The 18,535-nt window shown below is 36.8% G+C and overlaps 1 protein-coding gene across 1 annotated transcript; it reads left to right on the top strand.

Annotated features, from left to right (window-relative positions):
* The first annotated feature begins 100 nt into the window (after nt 1-100).
* NDC80 (NDC80 kinetochore complex component) lies at nt 101-15,035 on the top strand. The gene is made up of 17 exons (XM_083861579.1): nt 101-164; nt 1,761-1,984; nt 2,369-2,455; nt 3,215-3,338; nt 3,467-3,639; nt 4,598-4,700; nt 5,505-5,594; nt 6,888-6,981; nt 8,121-8,227; nt 9,006-9,150; nt 9,439-9,644; nt 10,827-10,979; nt 11,250-11,339; nt 12,132-12,224; nt 13,676-13,806; nt 14,326-14,428; nt 14,785-15,035. The coding sequence occupies exons 2-17, from the start codon at nt 1,884-1,886 to the stop codon at nt 14,905-14,907; spliced, it is 1,923 nt and encodes a 640-aa protein (XP_083717705.1). The 5' UTR covers nt 101-164; nt 1,761-1,883; the 3' UTR covers nt 14,908-15,035.
* The last annotated feature ends 3,500 nt before the right edge of the window (nt 15,036-18,535 follow it).

Here is an 18,535-nt window from a genome sequence, read left to right as displayed (position 1 = left end):
GGGCCGTGACGCAGTTCCGTGTGACGCTCCGGGCACGTCCGGGCGGGCGGATTTGAAATTGCGAGAGGCGGCGGCGCCGCGGTAACGGCGGGGAGCGGGACGGGGCCCTGCGGGGAGCGGCAGCAGCACCCTCAGCCACCGGGACAAGTGTCTGTGTGGCAGCGGTGAGTCCCGGGATGGCCTCGCCGCTGAGTGCCCCGGTCGCCTCCTTCGGTACGCGGTCTGAGGGCGAGCGGGTTGGAGCTGCGCTCAGCTCTGGCGCGCTCCTACGCTTTTCTTACCTTTTTTTTTTTTTTTTTTTTTTTTTTTTTTTTTTTTTTTTCTGGCTTGTTGGCTCTGGCGACCTGCTCTTAAATCTGTGGTCAAACTCTGCTCCTGGCTCGTGTCAGCCATGGTGTGGCCAGCAGGACAGGGCAGTGACAGTCCCCTGTACTCGGTGAGGCCGCGCCTCCAGCGCTGGGGCCAGTCCTGGGCCCCGCAATTCAGGAGGGACATTGAGCGGCTGGATCGTGTCCAAGAAGGGCAGCGGAGCTGGGGAAGGGTCTGTAGGGGCACAAGTCCTATGAGGAGGGTGTAGCCGGGTGGGCTCGGCCCCTTCTCCCCGGCAACGGCGAGAGGACACGGCCTCAAACTGCGCCAAGCTTAGGTGGAACACTTGGAGGAAATCCTCTGCCAAGAAGACGATTATACACTAGACTGGACTGCTGTGGATGTGAATGAGTGTGTTAAGCTTGCTTAAACAGCCACCACACCAGCCCAGCGTGGTGGTGGGGTCAGTGTCCCTCGAGGTGTTTGAGGAAAGGCTGGATGTAGCACTTAGTGCTATGGTCTGGCTTACGAGGTGGTGTTTGCTCATAAGATGGACTAGATCATCTCACAGGTCTTTTCCAGACTAACTGATTCTGTTATTCTGATGCTAATCACTTGCTATGATTGTGAAAATTCAATCTCCCTGTGGTTGGTCCCAGTGAAAGTAATGGAATAATGCAGCTTCTTCCCCAGACACAGTGAAGTCGTGAAATTCTGCCCTATGAATTGAGCTTGAGTTAAACTTCTCACTGGTTTGTGAGCAGTGGAACTGGAAGCAAAATGAAGTAACAGTTTATATTGTTAATGTGCTTTGGTAATATTTGTAGTGGAGGGGGCTTTTATTAGTTATAATTCACTCATTTAAGCCCATCCCACAAATGAGATAGAACCTCTGTAGAGGCCAGAAGCTGGCATGTTTTTCCTGAGTGAACTCTGTTTACTTCAAATTCCCCCTTAATGCCACTGTGGGGACAATGGTATTAATATTCTAGTTTGATTTATATTCTGCCTGCACATTCTGAAGAGAGCCATAATATTATCTCAGAATAGGTTTTCCAGTTATTGTGCAATGATACTAGGAGTTGCAAATGAATGGGTAGGCTCAGAATGAGCAGCTCAGGAGCTGATGTATGGCTGGAGTGCTGTAAGCAGCACTTGTGTACTCGTGTAGTGTGGCCTTTTTCCCAGTGGACTGAACTGGAAAATTTCTCAAGCTCTTTTGCTTTTGGAACCTGGGGGTTTGAAGTGACCAAATACAAAGAAAGGCAAAACAGTAGGTTTGGAATAACCACTTACCCTTTCATCAATAAAACAGTTGATTGTTGATTTAAAACTCTTATGTGTTTCTGGAGCCTAACATAATCAATCTTCTTAATCTTTCTTCTTTTTTTATTTTTTTATTTTTTTTTTTTTTTTTTTTTTTTTTTTTTTTTTTTTGGTCCAATGTACAGATCTGCCTGTTTATTCCGAGCTTTTGGAAAATCGTTGCAGCATTTAGAAAAGAAAATACCCTTAGATCCTGGATTTTCTGATACTGCTGGAATACTGAGGAATTGTAATTTACAGCAGTCACAATGAGGCGAAGCTCAAGTATTGCTGGAAGCAGCAGTCGACAATCCATGATGGCACTGAGAGTACAGGACAACAACAAGATGGGTCTTCAAACACCTCAGATGTAAGTCTTGCTGGTCACGTTGCTAAATAAGTGTATAAAACTAATTCTGAAGAGATTTATCATAGTGTGTTTGAGGTGTGAGTAGCAACTGAGGAAAAAAATTGAAACAGTGAGAAGATGGCTCTTTACAACCAAGGATGTTTGCACAAGTGCTCCAGTTTTGCAAAAACACTTGCTTTAACCTTTTGTGTACCTGTGTCAGGTTTCAAATTATAACACTTTGTTGCATGTTTCTTAGGAGGTGGCTGGCTGCATTAGTTGACCTTTCTAAGATGTTGCTGTGATGAAGGTGCTTAGGAATATATGAGTGTGTGTACAGTTTTTGTATAAGCAAAAGATGAACTGGTAGAAATAGTCACTTAAATCCTCCTCTCTATTCCTCAGGAAGGACAGGAGCACCTTTGGGAAGCCGAGCTCAAGCAAACCTACATCTGGAGCTTCGGAAAGAAAAGTCAGCTGTTTTGGGAGCAGGTATGGATAGGTTTTGTTCTCTGCACTGTAAATTTAAACAAAAATGATCCTACATATTTTTTGGAATTTTTTTTCTTGACAGATTTTCATGATAGGGAATAATGGATCTGAGACAAGCAGATCTTAAGGTCTGCCTTCTTCCAGTCCTTGACCATTAAACAGTAATGCTGTGGAGCAGGAATTGCTTTGGGAACTTTTTTTTTCCTTTTAGGAATGATGTGCATTGCAGACCTTAAGACCATCTCAATACATTTTCTTGTTTAAGGAAGAATGACATCTGAAGTATACTCTGTGTTAGTTTCCTCTCTCTAAGATATGAAACTTCCAAAAATATATAATCTTTTTGTTTAGCTCATTACTTCACATGTTGTGGATATCTTATTTTATAGGACCACAGTGTTGCAGGTGTCTATTCCTTTTAAATGTTTCTTAAATATTTTAGTGTTTTTTTACAGTCACTAACATGAATATTTTTCTTCTTCTTTGGGATATTTTCCCGCCCTCTAAAGGTTTATTTCTTTCAATAAAATGAAGAACATATTCATCTAAGATGCAATAATCCCTTTGTTGTCCATGTGGCATTGTGGCTTCCACATTGATGATGTTTTTCCAATCACCTTAAATGACAAGAAAACTTCAAGTATGGCTTTGTATAACAAATGCAAAGAAAACATAAAAGCAATTGTTGTGACTTAAACATGAAGGGAGCTGTTCTTTCTGTGTATTGTCACAAGACCTGTATTTATTGTCTGTCCTTAGAGCGAGTGGGGCTGGAGCGTCGCGCAGCAGCCAGTACGGGGTGTTCGGGACAGAAAAGATAAAGGACCCCAGGCCCCTCCATGACAAGGCTTTCATCCAACAATGTATCAAGAAGCTTTGTGAGGTAACTTGTTAACTTATTCTGTGTGTTTGTTATGAGGTGCAGAATGTACTAGTCAAAATGGTCGTTTCTCTTGGTTTCAACTTTTAAGTTTTATTTAGTGACTTGTATTCCATGTTTCTTTTGCACAGTTCCTCGTTGAAAATGGTTATGCCCACAATGTTTCTATGAAATCACTGCAATCTCCATCAGTTAAGGACTTTTTAAAGATCTTCACCTTTATCTATAGATTTCTCTGCCCTTCTTATGAACTGCCTGACTCAAAATTTGAAGAGGAAATTCCCAAAGTTTTTAAAGACCTTGGGTAAGATGATTTTAGTCTCCTGGGCTGAATAGATATGCTATGGCTAGAAATCTAAAATCTAAGAATTCAGCATTGATAGCTGGGGAGAATGGATAGGTTGCTTTATTCAGATGAGACTCTAAAAGTATAATGTTATTGTTTTGTATCACTTTTGTTTAGGTGGAGGTTTACTCACTGATTTTCAGAGTCTACATTTTATATTTGAACTTGTAGAACTATAATTTCTTGGAATCTTGGTTTGTAATGTAAGATTTAATTGATTATTTGTATAAAACTTTGAAAGACAAGACAGAATTTTTTTACAGACCTTTCTGTTCATTCTGTTAGAATCTAACAACTAAAATTTCCAGAATTTTGGATCAAGTTTATTTAGTTTAAAGGATGTTTTCCTGCAATTTCTCTCATTCTACTTCCAAAGCAGAATGTGGAAAAAACAAAAGTGACTGCTGAAGTGAAGGAAAAAAAAAAAAAAAGCTAAGTAGCTGAGTGATTTATTGCTGAATTTGTTCAGTGTGTGAAATCGTTACTGCCCCAAAACTTTCCAAGAAAGAAAATCCCCTTCCTGTTGATAATTGTGAATTTTCAGTCTCATTTAAAAAAAAAAATTGTATTTTACTCCTGTAGATTTGAGCCCATGATGGTGTGAAAGTGCCAGGGCTCCTTAAATGTAGGTGTAAATCTGTTTTGTTCACTTCTTGGCATTTTAACATTTGAATTGGCTGACCTAGCTTGAAATGTAGAAAAGGATTACACTCTGCTGCACCAAGAGTGTAATTTTGGATAAAATTACTAATTCCGATAACTCATTTGAAGTTGTCTTTTGGGAGTTCAAGAAGCATTCTTCTGTACCTTCATCTACATGTAAAAATGTGCTGCTTTATTTTCAAAATGTGCTGGTTTGTTTTCATCACTGTCTGTCGCAGCTAAATATAAAAATGTATCTTCTTTGGCCTTATAGGTACCCCTTTGCTCTGTCAAAGAGCTCCATGTACACTGTGGGTGCACCACACACCTGGCCTCAGATTGTGGCAGCTTTGGTTTGGTTAATTGATTGTGTCAAGGTAATGTTTGTCTTAAGATTAATATTTCCACTTTCTAGGCTGTTAGTTTCAAGATCTAGTAAATATTTTCTACAAATCTCCTTGTTTAACATATAAGTAAAGAAAAAGGTGGGTGTTCTTAGCTGTTATGGGGGAGCTGACCCTTAGCCTTATGTTTTAGTAACTTTTAAAGTGAGTTTTTCATGTTATATTGTGATAATTTTTTTCTTTAAATGTATGCATTGGATAAATCCATGTATAAAAAAAAGGTGGGGAAATGCTGACCTATGCATGCATTAAGCATGAGAAGTTAATGGGTAAAATCACTGAATAGAACATATATCTTCAGTAAAAATGTTGTGATGTCTGCCATTCTCTCCTAAATTTGAAATCTAAGGATGGAATTTTCAATTGAAAATATTCAAATGTCCTGTAATTCTTATACAGAGTGGTGAGTTTTGTGTTTGGGCAGGGTGTTTTTATTTAATTTTGTATTTGTGTGGTTGGTTTAGTTTTTTTAGTAACTGTCATTGGTGCCAGCTCAGGTCTGAGCAAAATTTGGAATGTGTGACAGAAGTTCACCACTGCTGAATTGAGCACTCATGAAAATCCTGTCCTTTTTTTGCTGAAAAGATGAGACAATTTGGCAATGTTGACTGTCCAGTTCATGCCTCTTTACCTCTTTAGTCAACTCAACACAGGCTCATTCCAGCCTGCTTGCTGAAATCCTAATCCCATGTTACTCCGCTTCTTATCATGAAACCAACATGAAAACTAATGGATGTATTCACATTTGGTCTCTGTGTGTGCCCCTCTGCTTTTCAGCTGTACAATGCCATCAGGGAAAACGCGCCGTCGTTCGATGACGGACAGAGCTGGGGAGGAGAGACCGATGATGGAATTGTTCATAACAAGGTACCATGGAAAGGAACTTAGGATCAGAATTGCTCAACTGAATTTTGCCACATGCTGTAACAACACAATTTAAACACAGTTAAGATTGTTGTGTCATGTAATTTTATAGATTCTGTTCCCTTTTGAATTCATAATGTTTTCTAGGAAGTAGAGTAGCATTATATAAAAAGCCTGATCAACTATTTCCTGAGCAGGCATCATGATCAGTCTGTTGGTGAAGACTGGATATTAAACTGAAATGCCTTATTCTCCAAGTAGCTATTGTTTCAGTTCTCCTTTGTGGAGAAAGGGAATCATTATGCTGTTTATTGTTTTAATAGAGTTTCTGGTATATTTTGCTTTAGCGCTCAAGACATCTAAGGTTCACAGCAGTGCAAAGATTACTTAATTCTAAGTGTAAGCAGTTACTTAATTCTAAGTGTAGTGGCTTCTGCCAGTATCTGTTCAGTTTACTATTTAAAAATTGATTGTAATGTTTTATTTCTGAGCCACAAAATAGGGTGGGCAATGTAATTCAGGCTCTTAAAAAATCGAACATCTTGCTTTCTTTTTAATTTATCACAGATTATTAGTACAACTCAAATTTAACTCAGTGTTAATTCACAACAGGTGTTTGGAAGGGGCTTTATAAGTTTGCATTATAAGCTAAAACATTTAATTAGAAAATTGCTCAAATTAAGTTAGATCATAATTTTGGTCTAAGGTTGCAACCTGATGGTTGGCAAGTATAAATACTTTTAAACTAAAAATGTTCTTCTACACCGACACTTATGAATACATGTTGATACAAAACTCACAATAGTGGTGTAATTGCTTCTGAAACACCTGTAACTTAGTGTCTAGCAAATTCTTTTGGGGTAACCTTTTTTTAATTCTAGATTAGTTCTTTGACATCTGCAGATCTGAATTCTAACAGTCATGTTTACTGAAAAGGTCTTTTAGACAGATCACCAGTTTCCATAAACTAGCCTGAGAGAATCATATTCGTCAAGATGGAAAAATCTTAAATATGATACCTTCAATCCTTGTTAAATATCCCAGAAAAATACAGCATTTCCAGACCTTTTGTAATGTGAATGATAGGTGCTTCCTTCTGCCTGAATCTCTTGATGATGATCTGTTGACATTCTTTGTTCAAAGGAAGGAAAAAATTTAATTTTACGAAAGTACAATCAAAGCATTGAAAGATATTTTGGTGTCTGTTCAATTCTAGTGATTGAGTAGCTTTAGACTACCCAGATATTTTACAAGCCTTGGAACTGTTGAAATAAAAGATTTTTAAATTGTTTTCAGCTTTTCATGGACTACTGTGTGAAGTGCTATGATCTTTTCATGAAAGGGAGAGATACCTTTGAAGAGTTGGATGCTGAAGTGCAGTCAAAATTAAGTAAGTTTTCAAGTTTTAAGTTAATATTCAATTGTTTTACTGATTTCTTTTCTCCTAGCATCAGTTTATTCAGTTTACAGGTGAAGGTGATCTAAGGGAATCTGAGACTCCTAAGTACCTTTCAGTTACTTCAACTTAATGCTCTCTCTTTTTATATACATTTTGGCAGTACAGATGGATAGGTCATGATCTGCTATTAGCTGTAGCTGTGTCACCTGGTTTTCTAATGGCTTTGTCACAGAAAACCAGTGTACAATTCTTCAGATGCGAACTCTGTCTATGCAGATGACTCTTGTTTCTATCTGGCAAAGTTAACAATTAAAATAAAAAGGATTGTCAGAGGATGCACACCTGATAAGTAAGAAAGTGATAAGTAAGAAAGAAAGTTCAGCTTTTGAAAGCTCTGAAAACAGTCTGCAAGAGTTCCAGACTCTATTATGAGAGTTCCTGTATATGATTCAGGATGCACCTCTGTCTTCAGGGAGTTTGAAACTTATTAGATTTATTTGACTCACTCATTTCACCACCCACAGAAATGCAAAAAGAATGTGAGAACAAGGGAGAAAAGCATTTCTTACTTTCTTTGATTTCCTATGAAAAGCCAGGCTAAGGGCCCTTTGTTTGCAAACTGGAGCCACCGGTTAGAGAGGAAACAAGCCACCAGACTGTTACTGGGTATTAGGAAAAAATAATCATCCCATTCTTTGGCAAAGGCCAGGTAAAGTTAGGGAAAAGATGTCTCAAGAAGCAAGGAAGTATATGGATAAGAAAGAGGTTGTTAAATAAGTTTGATCTGTTCTAACTTCACAAGGTAGTCTGACTTACACACTCTCCTGTGATGTGGGCTGTATGAGAGTTTGGAAACTCTTACCTCTTGGGAGTGACTTTGAACTCTTTTTGTCATGAGGACCGAGAAACCCATTTCTCTTGTTTGTTTTGGGATTTTTGCCTGGTTGCATTTCAATGAAAGGTTTTTCTTGTAAATTTCTTGGTTGTTTTTAGTAATTTCTTTAGTGTAAAATAATTGTCCAGATAATGGATATTTAATGTGCTGAAGCTAAAGTTCAGATACTCAAAATAGGTGGTGATATAAAGTGAGATTAATTTGTAAACCCACCCTCTCTTCTGCTCTCCCATAGAGGATTTATTTAACATAGACCAATTCCAGATGGAAAGTTTAGCAGCTGAAAACAAAAGACTTCAAGAAGAGATTGCAAGACTAGAAAAAGAAAAGGAAAGTGAGCCGGTTAGTAAATTGTATTTTTATGGTGGAGTTGAATTTTATATTATTGACCATTTCTGAATGAAGATGATGCATAACAAATGGAAAATTATTTTCAGTGTTTTGAGATTTTTACAGACTATACCATTATAGAACAAGACTTTTTTCTGCAGAGTCTTCAGTCACTATTTGTTTGATAATGTGCAGATGTTTCCAGGTAATAAGGTCTTGTATTGACTGAAATATCATTAAAATACTTGAACCGCTTTTTTTAATATCAATTTCAATATTATTTTTTCCAAATATACTGATATGAGGCATGGGATTGAGTGGTAAGAATACATGTTATGGAAAATATTTTGTTTGAAAAGCTGGATTCTGCTTTAAATGTATCATGAATTTAAAACTGGGTTAGTTGCTATGCAGGTGGCAAATTAAGACTCCTGCTGACTGTGCAAAATGTGCTGGGTTTATTCCTGGCTTTCCATGCCTTAGTTTTATCTGCCCTCCGTATAATAGAGTTAAGTTGTGAACTACCTGTAGTAAAAATTTTCTAAATGCAGTATCTGATGCAAATGAGAGACCTAATGCTGGAATACAAGAATCTTTTTAGCGTTCTTTGCTGTTATTTTAAAGGTGCTTGATTTGAATCAGCTGTCACAGAGATAAAAAATTTTTACAGTTCTTTAGTTTTATATTTGTGTTATTGATATTGACCAATTATTCTACTGTCTTGTCTGAAAAGTGAAGTCATTATTTTATATTCATCTAAGAGCAGTTGTTCTTTTCACCCATTTCCTAGGATCGTAGAGTAACGCTACGAAACGTGAAATCGTCTCTTCAAGCAGACGTCCAGAAATACCAGGCTTATTTGGCTAATCTGGAATCTCATATAGCCATCCTTGACCAAAAACTGGAAAGTGTTACTGATGAAGTTGAGACAGCAGGTAAGGAAGCTTGATCACAGTCAGGGCAATGAAGCTAGAAATAGTCTTCAAATAACTGTAGTTCTTAGCTTGAGGACAGAACAAAATACTTGGAGTAGGATGATGCTACAAATAAACTTTTCAGAATGGGTTGCTAATAAAGATTTCTTTTGTTTTGTCTAATAGCTCTTTGTACACTAGAGTAATGATATATAATAATTATCTTATTTACTCATAAAATACAGAGGTAAGGTTTATGTATATAGGCTGGTATTTTATGTCCATTTCACAAATGTTTTGTGAACTTAGAAATGGAAGTAGAAGCAATGAAGCAGGAGAATGCCCGGCTCCGGCACATCTTAGATAACCAAAAGTACTCAGCTGCGGACATTGAGAGAATAAATCATGAGAGAAACGAGCTGCAGCAAACCATTAACAAGCTGACTAAGGAACTGGAAGCAGAAGAACATCAGCTGTGGAATGAAGAGCTAAAATATGCTAGGAATAAAGAGGCGGTATGTGAAAACCCCACTATGCTCGGAGGTGGCTGTCAGTTTTCATTGTGCAAGCTTAAAATTGGGGCCTTGATAATTTCTTTCCTAAATAATCCTAACACCACCATACATGGTATCCAACCAGGCAAAACTGACAAGAATGGCCTCTGTTTCTCTGAAAAATGTTTCTCTTTTGTTTTCCCTTTTTCTATTTTGTGCTTAATGGAAATGTATTCTTTCTTTTTTTCTGCATCATAAGAGATTGTAGCTAGAATATGAAGCACTGTCAGCTCTCACTGCTATAGCATTAAGAGCTTTGATGACACTAGAATGCCATTGCTTTGATAACACTAGAACTTCCAGGCCAATAGTAATATTTTGTAGTAAGGAAGTAAGGCAAAACTAGTGAATTTGAATCAATAGCTTTGCATGCATTTAGGGCCTTGTATAGAAGTTGTAACATCTTTCAAGGGCCAAGTTCAATCCCTTCAAACAGAATGAAAAGATATAGTCCTGTAAGTGATTTAAAAGCTTCTGCTTTGCCAACTGGAGAACTAAAGAAAAAAGTTTCAAATATATTTGGTAGGGTTACCCTTTATCAAGCGCTTGTATTAACTGAAATCCTCATGTGCAAGTATGAAGCACATAAAACTGGAAAAAAAAAACTGGGTTCTTTAATGTTTGCATATAAATAGCACTCATTAATTAGAAATTAGAGCATTTAATAAGCTTTGTTTAGAGGTATACTCGAGTTAGTTTGTTATAAGGATGTGCAGCTGTGTGGCATTTCCTGTCAAAACTAATGAGAGAAGATATATTGACATGATGACTGATCATTGGTTTAGTATTATTTTCCAGCATGTTTTTAGTTCCCTATCAGCTAATTCTCAAAAACTTGAGGCAGGAAAAATTATGGCAGATGAATATGGAAAACCACAGGTGAAACCATTCAGTGTCAGCCATATACACTGAAAAACCTCGCTGAGCAAACTCTGAAAGAATCATAAACCAGTGCCTAATGCAGCAAATGCTGGACTGGCATTACATACAGCTCTTGAATACTGTGGTGTAACAAGGAATCATGTCTATCGAGAGCAACTCAGGAACTTGTTTAAACTTAAAGTTTAAAGCATATGAATGCTTCTTGCAAAGCTTTTCACTTGTAATTTTTCTATGATTTCTGCCCTTTTCTCCTCTGAGCAGATCGAAATGCAACTGGCAGAGTACCATAAACTGGCTCGAAAGCTGAAATTAATTCCAGTAAGTGCTGAGAATTCCAAAGGCCACGACTTTGAGATTCAGTTTAATCCTGAGGCAGGACCAAATTGCCTAGTCAAATACAGAACTCAGATCAAGGTAAGTAAAGCCAACACTGAAGGATTTAGTTACCACTCTCAAAAAGGATGTGTTTCTTTGGAAATGCTGGAAAGGTCTCAATCTCACGATGAAATGTCATTCAAAAGCTTGTGTGATGAGTCACTGTAATGACATTGTAGTATATGAAAGAAATTTGGTATTGGAGAATACAGTAGCCTAAAAAAAATAGAAGGAAATGATGTACTGGGGTGTATCTTGGTTCAAGTAAACAAATTGTATTTGTTGGATCTTCTTGTATGTGTATTACAGGCTCCCCTCATGGAGATCATCAACGAGACTGAGGAAGAAATTAGTAAAGCTACTCAACGGAAAATGACTTTGGAAGATACTTTGGAACAGGTGTGTTGGTTAATGAAGATTTAGGACTAAGATACCCACTCTAAAACCTTATCTGCTGCTTTCATTCAGCCTTTTGCATGGGTGAAGTGTGGTGTGGTGGGTTGGTTTTTTTGGATTGCTTGAGGTTTTTCTGAGGACAACTAGAGGGGGAGCAGCTGTGAGAAAACTGCTTTACTTGTGATGGAACCTAAAGGTTTTTTCTAAGAATTGAGGTCTTTTTTGGTTGAAATATTGTGTATTCCCTGAATTAAAGTTTACGTAGCTTACATATATTTGACCATAAACATTGGAAATATTTGTTTTTAATTAGTTGCCCATTGCAGTCGATTGTGCAGCTTACCATCACTGATAAATTGTCATCAGGAAGATTTTTAGCGATATTGGGTTTAGGATGGATTGAAAGAAGGAGAATTCTATTTCCTCATTCTTCTATCTTTACCTCAGTTTTTATTGCTGAGCATGATATTATGTGGTATGGAGTGTCCTCTTGGCCAACTGGCCTGGCTGTGCACCTTCCCAGTCTCTTGCCTATCCCTACCTTACTCAGTGAGGGTCCCTGGGATGGATAGAAAGCCTTGGAATGTTGTGCTAGCACTATTCAACAGTAGCCAAAACATTGGTGTGTTACCAGCACTGGTTTAGCCCTTATCCAAAACAGAGCATAATACAGGTTGCTGCCTAGCCTAGTTGAATTGTTTTTTTCAGAGCTACCAGGTGCAGCTTGTGATAGCATGGATTTATATGTTGAAATTCTTTTTGAGCCATATTTCCTTGGTTATGTTTTCATCCTAGGTGAATGTAATGCTAGAGGACAAGAAACGCAGTGTGAAAATGCTGACAGAAGAAGCTGAAAAACTGGATGATCTTTACCAGCAGAAGCTTAAGGTAGAATTTCTTACAGCTTGATGACAACTTATCCTTAATGATACCCTTATTTGCATTTTTGTTTGGGCTTCTGCCTTTGCCTTCTTCCCTTCCTCCTACAGGTTTTTTTCATTCTTTTCAGAAAAGTGATTTGACTGCTACCTTAACTGAATCAGTTTTCACTTTCTTCTAACAGAATTCTGGCACCATACTGTAGCAGATCCTGTAAATCATAAATTACTGCATCAGTAATAAAAGCAGCAGCAATCATCTGACCTCAGGATGTCTCCAAGCATGTGCCTGAAGGAGATTTTAGGATTAACATAATCTGCCTTGTCTAATCAATTTGTATATAATAAATACCTTTACAGCTTTTAGTAAACATGTTTAACTAGCTTCTGTAAAAACTAAGGAAAACATTGATTGACCAAAAGCATGTTAAATTGTTTTAATGACCTCAAACTGTTGCTTGCTTTAACTTCCTTTCTCAGCACAGGAGCAGTCCCTATCCTTTTCCCCACTTGCAGATCAGCAACAAAACACAGCCCTCTCTGTTAACAACTGAGTGGCTATCTTGGTACCTCCCAGCTTCTCTGACAACATTGCTTTGGTGGGGCTGGGGTGCCCTGCAGAAAAATGTTATTTCAACTAAGCCAACTAAGCTAAGCTCTTATAAATCCAAACTCCTGTGCTATAGCCATGAAACAGGGTTATTTCACTGCTAATACCTGCTAAGTTGGCTAAAGGCAATTAATTTAGGTTATATTTTCCAAAACCACGTGAAATTTAGCTTTTGATCTGTGCTCTTGCATATACTCTTCTCTAAAGTTAAGCTCATAAAATACGCAGCTGCCACTGGATGTTTATAATAAGGCATAGTCAGAATTCCTCTTGTAATTTTAAAAATGCTGTAGTCTTAAATATTAAAATTATTTTTGAAGGATGATGTTTCAGTAATCTACTAGAATTGGATGTTGAGTTGATGGAAGAATTTTGTTTGGTTTTGTGGCTTGTATAGTGTCAACAGTGTGATTCTCCTTGAAGAGACGATTACTTGGAATTGTACTCTCTTTCAGAAAAAAAAAAGCTATTTTCTTACTCAAATGTGGTTATATTTTTCTAACCTAGAAACAGTTGCTCATGATGTGCAATTTCTAAGCTATTTAGACTAACCTAAACAAAACTTTCTGAGTTTAACTCTGAAGGGAAAATAGCTGCAATACAGACCTTTAAATATGATTAGAGGAATAAAGAGATGGTTAGGCTTATTCTAGGATGGAGATAATACAGAAAACAGCTGAAACTTTAGGTTTGGGAGGGATTCCTTGGGGTTTTTTTTTCGTTCTGAACTTGGAGTCATTTTTGTGAATTTTGAATTCAAGCATTAGGATGTAATCAGATAATAGAAGAAAAAAGAATCCAAATTATTCCTGAGCAATGCAATTTTTTCTCCTCTTTCCTTATAACTATAGGAGATAGAAGAAGAAGAGCAAAAATGTGCAAATGAGCTGGAATCATTAAAGAAGCATAAACAGTTACTTGAGAGTGGTGTCTATGAAGGTCTCAGTGAAGCCACAAATGAATTGCATGATCTCCAACGACAGTAAGACTAGTAATTTTGATGTTTGCTGGGTTTATTTTGGTTTTTAAGGATAAAGCTATTCTCTTGAATGTAACAGAAAGCTGTTTCAGCATGTATCCATCTCAGTGTGTTAATTTCCCAAGTTAAAAATTGGAAGATGTTTCTCCTCAACAGAATTTTACCAGAATATTTGTCTGCTGAATCAGAACTCCTATTTTCTATGTAATTTTTTTATATATGGTTGTAGCAAAGAAATTGGTTTGTTTCCAAACTAACATGAGAACTGCATTTTATACCTCAAAGTCTGGGAAGAGTATTCAGGCCCTAAGGTACATTGTTTCTTAGAAGCTAGCACAATACAGTCCTTTTTTTTTTTTTTTTTAAGTTGAATATTAATATATTCAAACTTGGTTCAAATTAATACTAATGGGAAAAAAAAATATGGGTAAACATGATGATAAGTCAGATTTAAATGATTGTTTTAAATATCAGGAATTCTCTAATTACCAGCATGACCTTCTAAGTATCTTTACCTTCTAGATATCAAGTTGTTTTGCAAACAACGACGGAAGAGAAGAGAAAAATTGGTGCCAACTTGAGTCGTCTCATAGAAACAGTTGCTACTCATATAGCATCTATAGTGGTAAGCTAAAATTTGATATTCAGAATTAAATTTCTCTAGAGACGTTTGCAGTTAAACATTTGGAAATTAGAACTTACTCTTTCTAAGGAAGTATTGGTTATTTAGCTGCTGCACTGAGTCTATGGATTCTAGTTACATTTTCCAACAAAACCTTTGGTATAAATAATCAGAATTGATTGTTAAGTTTTCAGCAGTAACATCTTGTCAGGTTAAACCTGCTTCTCGTAGATGTCTTTCAGGAAAGTGTTTAACTGAAATCAGTTAACCTGTGCAATGACTGCTTAAAATGCTTTAGCTGAATCAGTACAATACAGACCATGACAGAGCTAATAAAACTTTCTGTACCTCTTTTCTAGAAATACCTTGATGAACAGAACACGAAAATTTGCAGAGACTATGAAGAATTCATGTCTGAAGATCTATTGTCAGACTTGACCAACATCCTAGACAGTTATAAAAAGAAGGCTGAAAGTGTCTAATCACTAGAAAGGTGAAGATAAAAATGTTGCATTTCCAAAGCTCTGGTATGGTGCCTTCCAAAAGGATGGGTGCTACCTGTTTAGCACTGAAACTGGTTTTAAGTGGAAGGAAGTAGTTATGAACGTTCTTTGTTTTGTTGACACAAATGTATTATAGAATTAAACTATATATTTGCATTTTCTTAAAAAATGCTTTGCTCAGACTTGGTACTTCCAATAGCATATGTATGCTTTTAGGGCACACATCTGACAGACAGTTCATATCCTTCCCCAAGCCTTATTTTACTAGCAAGACTAAATGTAAATGTCTGTCTCTTGCTTGTTCAGTCACCTACGAAACTGCAATTCTTACATGAGTGAAAAAATCAAAACCTTTTTTGAAAAGATTATTAGTCCTTATATAGTAGTCTTGTAAATAGTTTAGAAAAAGAAACACAGTAGTTTGAAAAGCACATTTTGTCTTTAGCTGCTCATACTCCCAGATGAAACTTCTCTGAACTTCTTGAATATGTATACCCATGAAAGCTCTAAGTAGAACATCATACGAATTCTGGCAGTGTATCTAATCAGTTTTAAGTTTGATTCGTGTTAGATACATCAAAATGGTCTAAAATATCTGTATTCTTGTTAGGCCAATTGGACAGACTCTATTTGACTTTTCTTCCTCAGGAAGGTAACCTTAAAATTAGTGTATGGGCAGCTCTGGTGCAAATATTTTGAAGAAAGCAGATTGATGCTATGTGCAAGTAGTGTCTTTTTTATCTATTCTGTGTATAATTTTGTGTTAAAAAAAATAAAGAAATAAAATGCAGCATTTGTATCTTGGACAGTTGTATGATGTTATTTCCTAATGAAAGCATTGAAGTTATCTGAGTGTTGTTTTTAGAAGTCAGACATTCAAATATACAGAGATAAAAACAATTTTGCAGTTGTTAGAAGACTTTCAGCAGCTTATAGATAAAGGAAGCTGCTCTTTAATTCTACAATTTTTGAATGAAACACGGATCCCCAGGATATACAACAAAACTTGAGTTAGGCCATCTAAATGCAGACTGCAAATAAAAACTGAATTGTCCAATTCTAGGCTATTTTTGCAGAATGAGTTTAAAACTCATTAATGTACTGTGTGAATCTTCTGGCTCTGGTACAAGTATTTTGTTTCAGAAATTATAATGATGGCATTATTCAAGCTTCTGATTTTCTGTTCCTTTTTTATACTCCAGAATTTTAATTTGACAGCTAGAAAAGTCTGAGAGGTGGGAAGTTTTTATGCTTTCTTTTGTTGTTCTCTTTTCTCTTATCTTTACAGACTCTTACGTTTTGGTTTCTGTTACTAACTAGTCTTTACTACACCCAGTTCCTTCTCTTTAGAAGTCTCTTCCTTTTGTGATCTCTTTAACATTTTTGTTATCTAAAGCAATGTAGCAAAACTATGAGCTGTATCTGAGAGCCACATTCCTTTAAAGTATGTGCATATTTAGGGGCTATGCTCTCTCTTGACTCCCCCATACCTGTTTGTCTCTACTTCTATAACTGATCTTTGTTTCTTAGCATCTGTTGGTTCCTTGCTATGTGCAGAGGTCAGTTGATTAAATTAAAGCAAAATAAATGGCATTTCCAAGGACTTTATATGAAACCTAATGGACATGGGTCAAAGAATCAGAGTCACGATGCCTTTGCTTAATGCACTGGTCAATGTAAAATTCTGAAATTAAAGTAGTCCAAATAATAAAAAAAAAATCCATGTTAGTAACATTGGCAACATGTTGTTATTGGTCTGTATGTCAGTTAAGCTAAAATGCCTTTAGAGCTACCTCAGATTTGGATCTAGGTTCTGTAAAATACCATGGGGCTGTTTGTTGTAATCTAACAGATCAACATCAGCCAATGTTTACAAGGTACTATGTCTTCACAATTTAAAAATTGTGCAGAGAGAATTTTTTAATCCTTGTTGAACGTGTCTCCTCTGTGATATTAGAAGTCAGGTTTTATTTTTGATATGTGTTCTGGAATATGGCTTTTAAATTTAGGCAATAGGTACTAGAACATAATTACTGCTCTTGGTTTTGGTTTTGTTTCTTTATTGGAACATAAAATCGTAATGAGAAAGTACCATGGCATCTGTACATTCCAGTAGTATGATTCATTTGTAAATCTTGGCTTATGTATGGATACAGTTGCCTCATTTAGCATTAGTGTACCTTTTGTACAGTTTAATGTGTCAAGTTTTTGTATTCTTATATTCAACAGAATTTCTTATGCCTGTTTCTATAAAGGACTGATTCTTACTGCAAGTGTAGAAATATGATGTAAAATCCCAATTAATCTGACTTTCCTGAGGAACTACATAATCATCTTAGCAGCAGATACTAATTCCCTGGCTCTCCTTGCTGTTGAATGTGCATTGTGTAGAGGAAAAATAAAATACAAAAATGTCTTCATATAAATTTTAGAGGAATAAAAATTGCTTTAACCTTTTTAAAAATAGATGGCTTTTTAGAAATTCTTAGGAACACAGGGCTAAGCTGCTTTGACAATGATTTATTTGATGTCCTTTTGGAACTAATCTCACTGATCAACCTTTTGCTGTCTTAATATTACATAAATGTTTCCTTTATGTGACCACTCTTGCATCTGCTTTTTTATTATAATTATCAAGCTACAAAAAATAACACTTGATGCTGTAAAAGCATGCTGGAACCCTGTGGCTTTCTTCTTTTCCCTAGGGTATGGGGTTTTTTTTCATATTCTGTTGTCAGAAACTTACCACCATCAAGAATGTGGTATGTGGTAGTTCTTTTTTGTGGAGTATTTCTTGAGTGCATCATGTAGGTTCATTCAGGTTGAAAAGAGCTTCTACTTTCATTGAGTCCAACTGTTAACACTGCCCAGTCCACCACTCAACCAAGTCCCTGAGTGCCACATCCTCATGACTTATAATTCCTCCAGGGCTGGTGATTCAACCACTTCCTTGAGCAGCCTGTTCCAATGCTTGACGACTTCTGCTGTGAAGAAATTTTTCCTAACAGCCAATTTAAACCTCACCTGCTGCAACCTGTGCCTGCTAAGGCTTTAGCCTTGCAGTGTCTGTTCAGCTCACTTGTATGAGGCTTCTGCAATGCTCTTCATTAGTTTTGCCACCATAAAACGTGGCATGCCTATGCAAGCCTTTAGTTCTGAGCTGGATAACAATTGGTGCTCTGTGGTTCTGTAATACTTCAAATAGTTTACCTGCTCTGACCTTTTATGGGAGTTCTTCTCCCTGCTCCAACTTTTGTGGTAGAATTAAAAAACCACTTATATTTTTTGTCTTTTTTGAAAGAGTAAGAAAGAAGAAAAAGCCAAAAGCTGATGACATTCCCTCTTCACTAAAAGGGGCAACTCCCTCAGTGCAATGCTCTAGTTAAAAAGGAAGACTGTGATCTCTCATACTAAGTGACCGTAAAGCAATGGAGATTTTGTAAACAAGGGTCTTGCCTATTCATTCCTATTCTGCAGGTTATTTGGTGTGCAAGTATTTTGAGCACTGCAAACAATCTGAAGAGATTATATAGGTGATCTTTCCATTCTTCTTCGGGGTGCACTTGTTTGCTTTAATACTGGAAACTTTAATGTGTCTTCTAGAGAC

Source organism: Zosterops lateralis (genome assembly GCF_965231275.1).
Source record: "Zosterops lateralis genome assembly, chromosome: 1".
NCBI lineage: Eukaryota > Metazoa > Chordata > Aves > Passeriformes > Zosteropidae > Zosterops > Zosterops lateralis.
Note: the sequence above shows the minus strand (reverse complement) of the source record. Positions and strands in the feature narration are given on the sequence as shown.